This window comes from Elephantulus edwardii, unplaced genomic scaffold (assembly GCF_000299155.1).
Source record: "Elephantulus edwardii isolate Elephantulus edwardi_28Jun2011 unplaced genomic scaffold, EleEdw1.0 scaffold00025, whole genome shotgun sequence".
In the NCBI taxonomy this organism is placed as follows: Eukaryota; Metazoa; Chordata; class Mammalia; order Macroscelidea; family Macroscelididae; genus Elephantulus; species Elephantulus edwardii.
In genome coordinates this window covers 6,227,514-6,243,964 of record NW_006399775.1, presented here as the reverse complement: position 1 = coordinate 6,243,964, position 16,451 = coordinate 6,227,514, and the positions used below count along the sequence as shown (strand labels likewise).

At 38.2% G+C, this 16,451-nt stretch overlaps 1 protein-coding gene across 1 annotated transcript; it reads left to right on the top strand.

Annotated features, from left to right (window-relative positions):
- Positions 1-4,175: 4,175 nt before the first annotated feature.
- On the top strand, positions 4,176-15,911 carry TMEM18 (transmembrane protein 18). The gene is made up of 5 exons (XM_006882850.1): positions 4,176-4,232; positions 6,204-6,324; positions 8,582-8,636; positions 15,625-15,718; positions 15,816-15,911. Exons 1-5 carry the CDS (start codon positions 4,176-4,178, stop codon positions 15,909-15,911), a joined length of 423 nt encoding a protein of 140 aa, XP_006882912.1.
- Positions 15,912-16,451: the final 540 nt, after the last annotated feature.

The window sequence follows — 16,451 nt, the reverse complement described above, 5'->3', positions numbered from 1 at the left end:
TGAATGATAGTGGTATTCACTGGACTTCCTTGTATGCATATAGATATTATCCTGTCACTGACAATATTGTACTTCAAGATAGATTTGGCAATGGCTTTTTTAACTATGAAAGCAACTCCATTTTTCCTCACTTTTTCATCTCCAGAGTAATAAAAACCAAAAAACAAAGAAGAAAAAGGCAAAAAAAACATTAAAATGATGTGATATAGCATCAAAAAGAATAAAAGAGGTACGATTGGATTTCCAGAACAGAAAGTGAGGAGGGTGGGAAAGCACTGAGAAAATTGTGGAAGAGGTATTAGAATAAAACTTCTTAAGTATCAGGAAAAATGAGGAAATCCACATTCAAGAAACTCAGCAAATTTCAAACAGAGTAGACCTCAAATAAGCAAAGATCTTCTGAAAAATTATGATATTGATATAATGACAAACATAAAGACCAGTGGTACAGAACCTAGAACTAAGAAATTAATCCATCTACCTAAGGTCAATTGATATTTAACAAGGAATAAAAACCTATCAAATTATAACCTCTTCAATAAATGATGCTAGCAAAACTGAACATCAACATTGAACATCAACCTGCTGAAAACGGAAACAGAATCCGCGTTTGACACGATACACAAGAAATCCACTCAGGGCGCATCAAAGACTTAGGAGTAAAGCCCAAAACAAATAAGATCATATGTGACAAAAATGGGACCAAACTCAGAAAGCCTTAGCCTAAGACATAAATAGGTTTGCATATATAGCCAGAAATTAACAATCATGAGATGATAAAATCAATGAATGGGGATTTATAAAAATTAAGTCCTCGTGTGCATCAAAAACTTTTTCCAAGAAGATGAAAAGGAATCCGACAGACTGAGGGGAAAAGAAAACAAACAAAAAACTCATTTGTCAATGTCTTCTCATAACAGAAGTTACGTAGCTATGACTACTACAGGACCTACGCACACACACACACACACAAATGACTAATGTCACCCAAATTGAGGGCTTCTGAACATAGTCACCTTGCTGGAGCAACAAGCAGAGAAAACTGACTCTGTCAGGCCTCATCCTCATCGCCCTTTCTGGTGAATGAGGAGTAGTGGTGGGTAATCTCAGTGTCTGTGAGTTCTGGGAGAACAAAGATGTTTCTGCAGAGAGAGGGGGAGTGTGGTCGGTGGGAACATGTGCATTCAGGTTGGCAGTATAACTCTTTAGCACTAGGCTACCAGACCTCGAATATATCAATTCAATAATATTCTCCTCATGTGTGCACATTTTATATTATTATTTAGGAAGCACAACCCTAAAGCACATACACTACACTGGGGAAAAGGCTGTTTGTTGTAGTTTTTAGGTGCCACTGCGATGACAAAGACTAAGGGCAACCTTATAAATGTTGTTGTTGTTGATTACTGTTGAGCCGAGCACAATTCATAGTGACCCTATGAACTAAAGACCTAAAGCCTTTCTATAACTATCATTGTTTCTCAAAGGTCACAGGGTTTCCAGAGACATGTTGTTTAGGAAGGGGATCCATTCCTGCTTCCAGACCTTATAAATAACAGATTTTACCTTAATGCTATCCTGTGCCATCCTCATGATCTCTGATATGCTCAAGCCTTTTGTTCCAATCATCATGTCAGTCCATCTGGTTTAGGGTCTTTCTATATTTATTAGTAATTACCTATACAAACATCTTTTCTCCTTGTGTCTGCTGCATTAGCTACAATATCCAGATTCAGATGTTGTGTTGAAGAAAAGTACTTAATATCTCATGGACTGCCAAAAGAACAAATAGAGAAATTACAGCCAGAGTGCTGCTTAGAAGAAAGGCTGATGAGACTTTGACTCACATACTTTGGGCATGCTGGAAAAGGTAGAGACAGAGAAAAAGAAGACCACCCAAAACAAGATAGACTGACATAGTAACTACAACAAAGGTCCAATTTTTGTAGTCTGAACTCAGTCGAATATGCAACCAAGATAGTAATAATTGGTAACTGAAATGCAAAAGCTGGGAATAAGGACTTGAAGTCTTTGCTCCAGAAGATTGGAGATTTAAATTTTTAATATGAATTGAAGCTCAACATCAGGAAAAACAAAGATTTTTCACCACTAGGCCAGTTTGCAGCATCTTGATAGATGGAGAAGAGAATAAGGTTGTTGGGAATTTCCTCTTGCTTGAGTCCACAATCAACACTTCTGGTGCCAGCAGTCAAGAAATCAAAGGACAAGTTGTTTTGGGAAAGTCTGTTTTCAGTGACCTCTCCAGAGTGCTAAGGAGAACAATGTCAGTCTAGAGACTAAGGTGTGCCTTATCCAAGCCATGGTCTTCTCAATTACTTGCTATGCATCTGTGAGCTGCACAAAGATGACAGAAGAAGAATGGAAGACTTTGAGTTGTGGTGCTGGAGAAGAGTATTGAACATAATCATAAACTGCCAAGAAAATAAATAGGTCTGTCCTCGAGAGGGTGAAACCAGGTTGCTCTTTGGAGGCAATGATTTAGAAAATCCATCTTTCATACTTTGAGCATGTTGCCAGGAGGGACCAATCCTTGGAGAAGTGCATCATGCTTGTAAGAGTGACCCCTAGATGAGATGGATTGGCACAATGACTATGGAAATAGGAGTAGGTGTGTCAGAGATAGTGAGACTGGCTCAAGGAAGGGCAGGGTTCAGAGATATTGTTTATAGGGTCACTATGTGTTGTAACTGACATAAAGGCACATAACATCAACAATTACTACCCAAACTCATTCCCAGGTCCAGGTAGTTTTGATTCATACCAGTTCAATAAAAAATACTACAGAGGATGGAAATGGATGTATTTTGATGTGAAAAGAGCTGGCAATATATACTTTCAGGAAAAAAAAAATGTGCGATGCTACAGCCCCTTATTTTTTGTTATTAGGTGACCAGTAGTCATCTAAGAGAGTTTGGCAGCCTAGTGGGTAAGGAATTCTGCTGCCGATCCAAAGGCAACTGGTTCACATCCACCAGCTGCTACATGACAGGAAATGGCACTCACCTATGTGATTTACCACCTCTGAAAAAAACAGATATGAACTGGTTCCTACTTGATCGCACAACAGTTGGCTAAGACTCATAGTGACGTACTGTTGCTGTGTTTCATGGAGTTAGAAAGAATGCACAGCTGATTCTGCAGTGGGTTTTCAGAGGCAATTAAGTCCCAGGGGAGAGTTCCCATAAAACCTCCCTGCCTGATCCTGAGCCAATTCATTTCCTAAAGGATCTTTTTTTCTTTTTAAAATTTTCTACTATTTTATTTACAATATTCAAATACACTGTTTTCAAGGACAAATTCTTTCAATCTCCTTCATTGTCCCACCCAATAAATTGTACAACCACATGACTAAATCCTCCCTCCCCCAACACATCCTTATCCCTCTGCTTCCAACCTCTCCCACCCCTCTTTGATCCTACTCATTCTACAATAATAATTTTATACAATATTTGTCCTTGTGGGACTGAGTTGTTTCACTCAGCACAATGCTCTCCAGTCCCTCCCAAGTTAGGTAATAATTTACAAAATCATTGCTCCTGCATGCTGCATAATATTCCACTGTCATGCTTGTAATTATGTACCATAATTTCTCAATCCATTCGTTGTGGTTGGACATTTGGGCTGTTTCCATGTTCTTGCGATGGTTAATAATGGTGCTATGAACATTGGTGTACAAATATCAGTTTGTGCCTCAGTTCTCATTTTCTCAGGGTATTCCAAGTAGTGGAATAGCTTCTTGTTATCTACTCCACTACTTTTCCTAGCATGACGTCCTTTCCCATGTACCGGTCCCTCTTGATAATTTGCTCAATGTGGGATGTCCCAACAGGAGAAACAGCCTCCACCCTGCTCCTAATTCTCTGACCAATACAGCAGATAAAAAATATTCTCGTCTTCCAAACCAAAAGATTGTTGTCATTGTGTACTGTCATTTTCGAATAGACCCATAGCTGAAAAAATATAGGTCTGAGAAATTAGGTATTGAATTCCAGAGTTTGTTCTGTCCTTACTGTACACTGTATGGTCAAGTACTAACCAAGCAGCTGCAGTCTCGCGAGAAGGCGAGAGCTGACGCTCCGCTAGTGGGGATTCCCGGAGGCGGGGACACCTTCCTGAGTGGCGGTTAGTGAAGGGGCGGAACTTGTCCCGGGAAGATGCCGTCCGCCTTCTCAGTCACCGAGTTCCCGATCAGCGTTTCCTCGGTGCTCAAGGTAACTTGCTGCACTCACTGGCCTCAGGTCTAGGGGCGGTAGGCGGTTGAGTAGTGCGATTTCGGCTGGCCCCTCGCCTTCAGGTCCCTGGAGCTGCATCTGCAGGCTGCACAGGCAAGGCCGCCGGGCGGATCCCTGGCTGCGGGGCGCGCTGGGACCCCCGCGCGCGGCGGTGGGAACATATTATTGCTGCTCCGTGGTGGGGGGGACGCGTATAAAAACCAGTTTTCCCTACACTTTTCTACTTTTCATTCCGTGGGCATTTAGAGAGAAACTTACTGGATTACTGTATACCACCCAGTTTCTTGAATATCTGTTTTTTGTCTCATCCTGTGGGTGGTTCTTGTTGTGTGCAGTCGAGTTGAAACTGACTCACTCATAGCTGACCCTCCAGGGGATTTTCAGAGGCGGTAAAACGCAAGGAATGGGATAGCTGATCTTTCTGCCACAGTGAGGCTGGTCAATTCAAACCACATGCCTTTAGATTGCAGCTCAGCTTCTTACCACTAGGTGGGGGCATTCACGGAAAGAATTTAGAAAGCTAATCCGCAGGAGAATTGTCAGTGGGCTTCAGAAAGGCGCTTCTGGTTTTACTGGGGTATATGGTGGGGACAGATCATGTGGAAGGGAGGAAGGTAAGTAGTATTTAGGGAGATGGGGGAACTTTCAGGTATAGCAAAAACTTCATACAAAGAGACAGGTTCACTATTTGGAGTAGTGAATGTATGGCAGAATGGTTTTGGAGAAAATCAGATTTCATGTATGTATTATGATTGGGTCAGATTTTCCAAGATCCTTACTGTTAGGTGGTTGTTCTTTGAGTCAACTACGACTCATAACAACCTTATGAACAACAACTATGAACTTTGTCTTATCTTGTCTCTGACACACCTGACTACATTGAACACTGTTAGTCTATCTCGTGGAGGGTCTTCATCTCTTGGTATTCTGCCCTTCCAAGCATGATGTCCTTCTCCAAGAACTGGCCCCTCCTGACAGTAAGTCCAAAGTATGTGAGGCAGAGTTTCAGAATCCTTAACTACAATGAGCAACTTGGCTTCACCCTTTCTAGGACAGACCTGTTTGTTCTCTTGGCAGTCCATGGAATGTTCAGTATTCTTTTCCAGCACTGCAGTTCAAAGGCATCACTGCTGCTTCTGTCATCTTTAGTCATTATCTGGCTTTCAAATGTATGGCAAGAAATTGAGAATACTATGGCCTTGAACCGGTGCGTCTTCGTCTTTAAACTGACATCATTGCTCTTTAACACTCTGCAAACGTTCTTAACTAGAAAGTTTTCCAATGTCTATAGATTTTGTAATGGGATTTTTAGTTTTAATTTTGGGATTAATCAAGTATATCACCTTGAGTTTTATTTAACCAAGTATATTAACATCCAATCTATGTCACAGAATTTGTTGTCATCTTTTGATGCAGTCCAGCTTAGAAAGTGTTTAGTAAATAAGAGTCCTGGGAATGACATGATTCACATTTGACTCATAGCTCACCCTCCAGGAGTTTTTCAGAGACAGTAAATTACAAGGGAGGAGATGTCCATCTTTCTTCCATGGAGCAGCTGATGAATTTTAATTGCATTCCCTCAGGTTGGCAGCACAAGTCCTTACCACTAGTCCATGAGAGCTCCCTATGAAGATTAAACCAGTGGTATAGCTTTTAAACATTGTATTAATTATGCTTATGATACAGAATGGATTCCTATTTCTGCTCTGATTTTTCTCCTCCCTTCCCCTTATCCTGTGTTTGTTTGTGACTCAGTGGCAATCAGAGCCAGTTTCCATAGAGTAGATTTTGACCCATGGAGAACTCATGTGTGTTTGAGTAGAACAGTGCTTTGTGGCATTTTCAAGTCTAATCTGGGGTCAGTGGTCCTATAGCAACACTGCTCAAGACCTTGAACCTGTGGCCCTCTGCATTCACACATTATGACTTTCTGATGTTCTGTACTTACAGCAGACAGACTGGACTGAACCATGGCTAATAGGGCTCATTGTGTTCCATATCCTCTGCCTGCTCCTCACCTGTTTCTCAACCCAAAAATATAAACTACAGATTGGGCATTTCTTATGCTTAGGTGAGTAGAATTAAAACATTATTTCTGACTTTTTTTTTTAACTAAAAAACCTTTTACTAAAATTGCTTGTACTAATATTTGTTTTTATGTTCTACTTGTATCTTGAAAATATTTAAATATTTTTTTATCACATGTTGACTTATTTTTACAACACTTCTGAGGAATTACAGACTTTAATCTTGGGAACTGTAAACATAGTATGAGATACCTCTTAAACATTTGTCATGTTAAATATCCTATTATGAGTTTAACGAAATTATGGGTGTCTTTTTTTTTTAATATATTTTTCTCTATATACTTTGTATTCTGCTACTTATTTTGGAATGTAGAAAGCAAATTAAAGTGGAAAATTCTATAGACAAAATAATTTAAAACACTGCCTAAATTAGTTTTAATGATAGCTCCAAACTCAAATCAAAACAGCATTAAGAGCTGACCCTTCAGCAGACTCCTGAGGCTGTAAATCCTACAGAAGGAGATTACCCATCATTCTTCAGCAGACCTGCTAGTGGATACTAATGACAAGAGAGGCTTGACCTTTGATTTTGCAGCATAGTTTCCTACTAGCTATATAACCAGAGCTCGATTTGGGTTTACAGAACTCAATCTATGAACTCTACCACCAGTTATTATTGTGTTGCTGTGTGCTAATGAGTTGGAACCAGTGGCTCAGTCTCCATTAAGTTTCCAGAGGTTCTAAATTGCATGCAAGAAGAATGCCCATCTTTCTCTTGTGCAGCAGCTGTTGGATTTGAACCACGTGCCTTTGGGTTGGCATTGTAACTCCTTACCTCTAGACCTCTAGGGCTGCCTTTTTAAAAAGGCCTATGGAACTTAGGAAAGGACATCTGTTGTGTGGAGAAATTGAGAAAGAATGTTGCAGTTACTGTTTACTGCTATTAAGTCAGCTTTCAGCTTATGCCTGTGCACAATGGAAAGAAACTGCCTGCTTTTGCACCGTGTTCGATTGTGGTGGGCCATGTGATCCATAGAGATGTTACTGGCAGATATTTGGAAGTAGATCACTAGGGCCCCTTCTTCGTCCACTTTAGTTTGGACCTCTGCAGGATAGTTTTCAGCATCATACTAATGTGCACACTTCTATTGATCCATGGATGGGGAAGCAATGTGGTGCCTTGGGCAGGAATCAAATCTGAATCTCTCACGAGAGACTCAGTTCTATCGCTGAGCCACGTACGCCCCACTGCAAAAGGCTACATGGAGAAAACCAAGTTTTAGGTTATAAAACTGAATGATATTTTAATAAAAAATGATAGAAGAACAGATACCTAGCCTGAGAATAAAAGATACTGAGAAAGCACTCAAAATGAGGGCAGTAAATAGACAGAAGGGCAGGTAAACATAAAGCAAGGACCACATGTTAGAGAAACCTCCAACCCCGGAGAAGCTAAGCATTTCTTATGCTATTTAGAAATATACTTCTGTGAGTAGAAAGTATGGAATAGAGCCTAAAAGAATTAGATTGGGAATTATTTCAATTTTGTAGGTATTGGAGAATAATTAAAAGATTTTTACAGGGTAATGACACTGATGTATCAAATGCGATAATGGTTACCCGTGGTGGACAGTGTTTGGTGGAGCTCCGTGATTAAAACAAGCTTGGAAGCAAGAGCGGCATCCACTTCTGAAATAGCTTGTCTCTGGAAACTCTATGAACCTGGGGAAAGGATGAAAGTCACCCAAGTGTTGAGGAATTTCGTTATAGTGTCACTATGAGTTGCCTACAACTCAATGGCACTTCAACAATAACAATTTAACATAAAGCACCATCATTTTTTTTAAAAAAAATTTAAACGTGATTAGCCAGCTGGCTTGGTGCAAGGCGTGAAAGCTGAGTATTTTGGAATTATAGGGGTAAAGTAATGAGAGTTTACATATCTTTTTGTTGTTAAGTGCTGAGTTGAGCCAGACTCACAGTGAACCCATGCACTTAGTAATGGACATACAAATAATTCTTATTTAAATTGAGGATTCAATGAAATCAGGCAAGTAAAGCTCATTGAAAGTCTTATTGTTTAAAAACCCAGCATCATCAAACTTTTCACTTATGACTTTGATTTTCTTTTCTGTTAAATGTATGTGTCCTGTATTAATGATTTTTATATCTAAATATAAATTGTACTTTTCATTATATTTTTGTTATTCTCTTATTTTAAATATCTAGTTAGAAATAATTATATTCCAAAGTATTTTGTAGCCATTTAAATTCTAACCATGTCTTCTTTTTTTTCCCCAGTTATTTTAGTGTATTGTGCAGAATATATTAATGAAATAGCTGCAATGAACTGGAGGTAAGTAAATTTTCTTTTAACTTGACTCTGTTTTAGGAGCTGTCTTCTGACTAACAAAGAAATATTCCACATAGGAGATAGAACTGAAAGAGGGAACAAAAGAAACATGAAACTAATTTAAATATCTTTGCTTTAATATAAGGTTTTAGCTTAGAGAAACAACTTGTTAAATATTTTTTGAAAGATTTCTTGATTGGATAACTTCAGCTGTTATATATTCATTAATACAGCTAGTAGCATGTGAGAATTTAATGAACTGTTGAAATAATTTTAAATAAATAATAAGAAAAAGGAACACATTGAGAACACTCAACCAATATGGATAATGGAAAGTGATTTGCTTTATAAAGAATTTTCTCTCTAAAATTCTTCATTATGTTAATAGAATTTTCTCAGGATTTTGGTGGTAGTGGTTAAATGCCTTTGAGTCAACTAAAATTCATAGTAACCCTATGAACTACAGATCTGAACCTTGCCCTGTCCTGCACCATCCACAAGCCCAAGCCCATAGTGATCGTCTCTATGTCTGTCCATCTCATTTAGAGTATTCCTTTCTCCCATAACCCTCTACTTCTCCCTTCATGATGTCTCCCACTGAAGACTGGTTCCTCCTAAAAGTATGCACCTATAAGTGAGGTGAAGTTATGCTATCTTGTCCCTAAAAACACTCAGCTTACACTTCCTTTCAAAAAACTTGTTTGTTCTTTGGCAGTTCATGGTATAGTTCTGTATTCACCAGCACCACAACTCGTAGGCATCCATAGGAAACAATTGAAAGTACTTTGGCTTGGATCAGGCATGACTTGGTTTTTAAACTGATATCCTTGCTCTTTAGAACTTCAGGTAGGTCCTTGACAGTTGATCTGCCCAGTATTGCAAGTCTTTTGATTTCTTGATTGCTGCTACTAAGAATATTGACTGTGGATTCAAGTAAAATGAAATCATTGACAACTTCAGTCTTTTCCATCTGTTACAATGTTCTGTTTTGATCCAGTGGTGAGGAGTTTAGTTTTCTTGATGTTGAGATGTAACATTGAAAGCTGAAGTCCTTGATCTTCTGCAGTAAGTGCTTCAAGTCTTCTTCACTTTTAAAAGTAAGATTGTGATATCTGCATAATGTAGGTGGTTCCATCAAGCGGGAAGTCACATTTTTCTTCATGTTATCCGTCTTCTCAAATTGTTTGCTCAGCATGCAGCTTAAGTCTATGTAAAAAAGTCATACAGCCTTCATACACACCTTTATTTTAACCAGATAGTGTTCTCTTATTTTGTTTAGATAACAGATTCTTGGTCTGGGTATAGCTTCACCTGAGCACAATTAAGTGTTCTGGTATTCCCATTCTTCTCAATGTTAGCCATAATTTGTCATGATACCTGATATTAAATGCCCTTGCATAATCGACAAAATACAAGCAAACATTTTTTTGTTATTCTTTGTTTTCAGCTAAACTCCCATCTGCCATCAGCAATGGTAAATCTACTTCCATGGCCTTTTCTGAGGCCACTTGTATATCAGATTGCTGTATTGTGGTGACTTATGGGTTGCCATGATATTAGAAGCTATGCCACTGGTATCTCAAATACCAGCAGGTTACCTGTGGTAGAAGGGTTTCAGCGGAGATTCCAGATGAAGATAGATGAAGAAGTAGGACTGGCCATTCCCTTCGGAAATCATAGGCTATTACATACTCTATTTTGTTGCTGTGTACCATAGAGTCAGACCTGGCCCATAGCTGCCCCTTCCAGCAGGTTTTCAGAGGTCGTTAATCACACAGAAGGAGATTGACCATCCTACTCCTGAGGAGCAGCTGGTGGCCTCAAGCTGTGTGCATTCGTGATTACAATGCAGCTCCTTGTCACAAGGCCACCAGAGCTCCCAGTGTGGATATAGTGTTAGAAGATGAGCCCCTCATGTTGGAAGGCACTTACTGAAAATATGACTGAGGAGGAACTGCCTCTTCAAAGTAGAATCCATTGTAATGATGGTTTTGGAGTAAAGATTTCACCAAGTGAAGGATCTTCATTTGTTGATGTAGCAAGATTAAAAATGTGGGGAAACAGCTGCAAACATCCATTAATAATTGAAATATGGAATGTATAAGGTATGATTCTAGGAACTTAAAAATTGTCAAGATTGAAATGGAACATAGGAAGATCTATATCCTAGGCGTAAGTGAGGTGAGATGGACTGGTATTGGCCATTTTGAATCAGAGAGGCACATGATCTACTATGCAATAAATGACGAAGAGGATTAGTGTAGCATTTGTCATCAGAAAAGCATTTTAAGATATATCCTGAAATATATTACTGTGAGTGGTAGCATATTATTCATTTGTGTACAAGGAAGTCCTATTGAGACACACCAGCCAAGAAAAACCAAAAACGAAGAAATTAAGGATTTCTATCAATTTTTAGAGGATATCTGTCTGGCCAACAGATTGGAAGAGGTCCATATTTGTTACTATTACTAAGAAGGGTGGTCTAACTCAATGTGGACGTTATCAAACAATATTATTGATACCACATACAAGCAAAATACTGCTGAAGAGCATTCAAAACAGGTGGAACTGTGTATAGATAGGGAATTTCCAGACATTCAGGTGGGATTTAGAAGAGCCTGTGGCACCAAGGATATTGCTGATGTCAGATGGATACTGGCTGAAAGTAAGGAAATAGCAAAAGAATGTCTATTTGGGCTTTATTGACTTTGCAGAGGTGTTTGACTGTGTGGATCATGACAAGTTGTGGCTGATACTGAGATGAATGGGAACCCCATAACACTTGATTGTGTTCATGAGGAATCTATACTTGGAGCAGGAAGCTGTTTGGAATAGGGAAGGATATGCATCAGAGATGTATTCTGTTTCCCTACCTGTTCAATCTATGTGCTAAGCAAATTATCTTAAAAACTGGACTCTATTAAGAGAAATGTGGCATCAGGATTGGAGAAAGATTTATCAATAACATGCATTATGCAGATGACATAACCTTGCTAGCTGAAAGTGAGGAGGACTTGAAGCACCTGTTGCACAAGATCAAGGAATGCAGCCTTCGGTATGGATTCCATTTCAATACCAAGAAAACAAAAATTCTTACCACCAGATCAGTAGGAAGTATCATGGTGGGTGGAGAGGAGAGTGAAACTGTCAACAGCTTCTTCTTTTTTGGATCCACAGTTAACATCCTTGGTAGTAGCAGTCAGGAAATTAGGAAACACATTGCACTGGGAAAATCTGCAGTTCGGGAACTTTTCAAATTATTGAGGAATAGTGATGTCATTTTGAGGACTAGGGTGCGTCTGATTCAGGCCATGATCTTTCCTATTACTAGCTATACATCAAGACCTGGACAATGAATAAGGATGACAGAAAGATAATTGATGCCTTTGAGCTGTGGTGTTGGAGAAGAGCACTAACCATCCTGCAGATGGCCAAGAAAAGATATGTCTTGGAGAGGATGCAGCTGAGTGCTCTTTGGAGGCAACAATGATGAGGCTTCACCTCACATACTTTGAATATATTGCTAGGAGGTGCTATTCCTTGGAGAGGGACATGATAATTGGCAAGGGTGGAGGGTTGGCGGAGGAGAGGAAGAGCCTCAACCAAGTGGATTGACAAGGTGACTGCTGCAATGGGCTTTTGTATGTCAGGAAGTGTGAGAATGACACTGGACAGGACTAGGTTCAAATCTTTTGTTCATAGGGTCATTATGAATTGTATTCGACTCAGTGGCACCTAACAACAACAACAATCAATTTTTACTATCTGAACTTGATTGAACATGTAATCAATATGCATTAATAATGGCTTGCCCTTCCATCAGTTTTTCATAGTGTTCAATGCCAGAGCAAACCATAACCCCGAGTCATTGCCTGGTGTCCTTGGTTGTAGGCTTCAGACACTGAAGTGGGTTTCACAGTGTGTGTGGGGGGAAGATGCATTAGTAATAATTGATCGCTGGAATGCAAATGTTCGAAACGAAGTAGGTTTGGTGGCCGGGAAATACGGTCTTGCTGACAGAAATGAAGCTAGAGATCACATGATAGCATTTATTCATTGTAAATGTTTGTTTTAAAACTCAAATAATGACTATATACCTGGTCTTCCTCGTTGAATAACACAGAAATTAGACTGATTCACATTTGTGATTAGAGACATTGGAGAAACACAGTATCAGAAGTCAAAGCTAGACCAGCGGCTGGCTATGGGACAGACCACCAATTACTTATATGCATGTTCATACTAAAGTTGAAGAAAATTAGAACAACTTCATGAGAACAAAAATAGAATCTTGTATGTATCTTAACTGAATTTAATAAGCATCTTAAGAATATATTTGACACATTGAAAGCTAATGGATGAAGACCAGACACATTGTGGAATGACATCAAGAACATTATCCATGAAGAAAGCAAAAGGTCCTTACAAAGACAGGGAAATGACCGAAATGGATGTCAGAAGAAACTCTGAAACTTGTATAGGAACAAAAAGAAGCCAAAACAAAGGAGAGAATGCTGAAGAGAGCTGAACAGAAGATGTCATAGTTCGGCTTAAGAAAACAAAGCGAAATATTATAATGAAATATATGAGGAGCTTGAGTTAGAAAACCAAAAGGGAAGAATAGGCTCAGCATTTCTCAAGCTAGAATAACTGGAGAACAAATTCACATCTTGAGTTGCACACTGAAAGATTCTATGAGCCAAATCTTGTATGGTCAAGGAAGCATCAAAAGAAGATGAAAGGAATACATAGAGTCACCGTACATAGAGTCAACACCTAACCATTTCAGGAAGTAGCCTGTGCTCAAGAACCAACAGTACTGAAGGAAGAAGTCCAAGCTCCACTGAAGGCATTGTAAGAGGGAAAAAAAAATCAGACCCCAGCAATTGATGGAATAGCAGTTGAGATATTTCAGGAAACAGATGCAACCTTGGCTATTCTCACTAGACTCTGCCAGCAGATATGGATAATAGCTACATGGTCAACTGACTGGAAGAAATCCATATTCCCATTTCCAACATGTGTGTGATCCAGCAGGCAGTGGAAACTATTGAACAATACCACTCATATCTCATGCAAGTAAAATTGTGCAGAGAATTGCTGAAAAATGACTGGAACAAGTACATCAGCAGCATTGTCAGAAGTTCAAGATAGAGTCAGAAGAGGTAGTACTAAAAGAGAGATCATTTCTTACTCATGGGGTATGAGTAGTCTTTTAAGTAGTCTTACTTCCACTCTTATTTTAGAACTGTCAGGTGAGTTTACCTGTTTTCTAAATAAAGGCAAAAGCTTTAATGACCACAAGCCTTCTAGTTGTGGTCTTTATACTCCCTCTCATTTTCTGTTATCATCCCTTTCTCACTGTCTTTGCCACATTTTCATACTGCTGGATTTCTGAAACCTTCTTGGCTCGCTCTCTTAGAGTTCAATTGATTATTCAAGTGGCATGAAGTCTTCCTTGCTTAATCTTTTCAAAGAAAGCACTCCAAGCTCGTATGTACTATTTCCTTCCCCTGTTGTTATTTTTCTCTATAATATTAATTCTGTCATGTTATTGTTTTAGTTGCCATGAAGTAGATTATATATATATATATTTCAGTTGATTCTCTTAATTTCTTAGTTAGCCAAAATAGATATAAATTGTAGGCAGGAATTTTTAGCTTTATTTTTTTGAAAAGTTTTACTTTTAAATGCTGTATTTCCAGCTTTTGATGGTGCCTAGGAGTATACAATAACTATTTGTTACTGAGTTAATGAGTTGCTGCACATACTGTTAACTCTTACTTAGCATAGTTATTATGCTTACTACTCAGCACTCAAATACAATCCTGTTTCGGCTGTTCACTTGCTCATACTTGTAAGCAGAAGAACTTTTAGTCAGATAATGTTCAGCCATTTAAGGTGTCTGAGCTACTGACTGGCAGCCATCAGCAGTTCCTGGTGGAAAAGATAAGGCGGTCTTCTCATGATGCACAGCCCCAGAAACCTGATGGGATAGTTCCACTCCATTCTGTAGGTTTGCTGTGAGTTAACACAGTGGCAGTGAGGTTTTATTTCTTTGGATTTTTTAATTTATTTATTTGTTTTTCACCTTTGGACAAATTGAAATTATTTAATCCTTCTGAGTTTCACTTTCTTCTCAAAAAAGAAACATTTTACTAATAACCAAGCCCATTGACATCCAATTTCTGGCTTTTGGTGAATGCCCTTATAGGACAGTCCATACAGAGTAGCTGGGGTTTTAAAATTGCTTGCATTTTAAGTGCCTGGTGCTTAATTAACCTACTGTGGCTTCTTTAATAAAATGAGAAATAAGATGGATGTATCTGACATAATGTTCCATCTTAAAGGAGATAAATAGTAAATGTCACTATTACATTATGTACTAGCCAAGTTTAAGAATCCTAAAACATTATAGCATATTGCTATTAATGTCAAATTCTTCTCTGTTAGCCTTGCAGAAGCGAATGTTCTTTTGCCTAAAACAAAATAGTAATAGGTTAATTATTATTATTCTGTCATCATCTTTCTGTACTAACAGGCTTTCTTAATTGTGGAACCTTGGGAGCTCTGATGGCATAGTCTAAAGGGAATGGAGCTGCCAACCCAAAGGGAGTACCTCTTTAGGGGTTCAGATCTGCCAGCAGCTTCATGGGAGAAAGATGGGCAGTCCTCTTCCTTGCAATTTATAGTCTTAGAAATGAAATCGAGTGCTTTCTATGAGTCAATTCTGACACAATGGGAATGAGTGTTTTCTTTAAAATGAATGTTAAGATTACGATAATAGAATAGAAGGATTACGATAATAGAAGATATGAGTGACAGACGACATTAATCAAACCTATTTTTGTTCAGCCAAATTCTGACTCAGAGTGGCCCTCATAATTGGCATGAGGGCTCTAGAGGCTTATGTTAAGTAAAGAAAAATAACAGATACTTGCACTGTTATGTAAAGTAAATTTTTGTTTTATTCCCCCTCCCAAAACAGGTTATTTTCAAAATACCAATATTTTGATTCAAGAGGAATGTTCATTTCTATAGTATTTTCAACGCCACTGTTGTTCAATGCTATGATTATTGTGGTATGTATATTATAGCCTTGTTTGGTTTTCTATAAAAATATATAAATAGTCTTTATTTTTTAACATTGTAAACTTGCCTCAATATGATTATTTTTAGATTATGTGGGTACGAAAGACTTTAAATGTAATGACTGACCTGAAGAATTTACAACAGAAAAGAAAGGAGAAGAAAAAGAGGAGGAAAGAAGAATAATGTTGGGATAATTTGGATTTCTTCTGTTGGACTTTGTCTTCCACCATTGTTTTTAATGTTGAAGTACATATTATTAGGATCCTTTTTAGCAACAGATTCTTGGTTTGGAAAAAAAAAATTATATTCTTATTTATTCATAGTAATAGAACACACACTAAAGTTGCATTTTAAAGCAGTGCTGTTAATATCAGTTAAGAGGTTCATTAAGCCTGAATCTGTATTTAGAATGTTTCTAATTAAGCTACATAAATGATCTCTTTATTTAGACTTGCTCATTATTTGCTAATTATTTCATGTAATTTATATAATTCACTATAAAATATTAACTAAGAAATAATTAATGGCATGCAACTGTGACATCTTAACCTATTTATTATATTGTGTTTTCTAGTCTTTATCCATTGTTCTCAATAGAAAAGTGAAAATGTACAGGACAATATATTGCTGACAACAAAGAATGACCCAACCAAAATGTCAAAGTACTAAATTTAAGAAATGTTTTTTAAAAAAGACCTTTTTAATCAAAATTTAGAGAAAACA

Excerpts from the sequence above, each read along its gene's own strand:
- TMEM18 (XM_006882850.1), top strand. The coding sequence starts at position 4,176 with ATGCCGTCCGCCTTCTCAGTCACCGAGTTCCCGATCAGCGTTTCCTCG. Across the intron at positions 4,233-6,203 it reads GCGTTTCCTCGGTGCTCAAG|CAGACAGACTGGACTGAACC; the intron begins GTAACTTGCTGC and ends CTGTACTTACAG. Across the intron at positions 8,637-15,624 it reads ATAGCTGCAATGAACTGGAG|GTTATTTTCAAAATACCAAT; the intron begins GTAAGTAAATTT and ends CTCCCAAAACAG.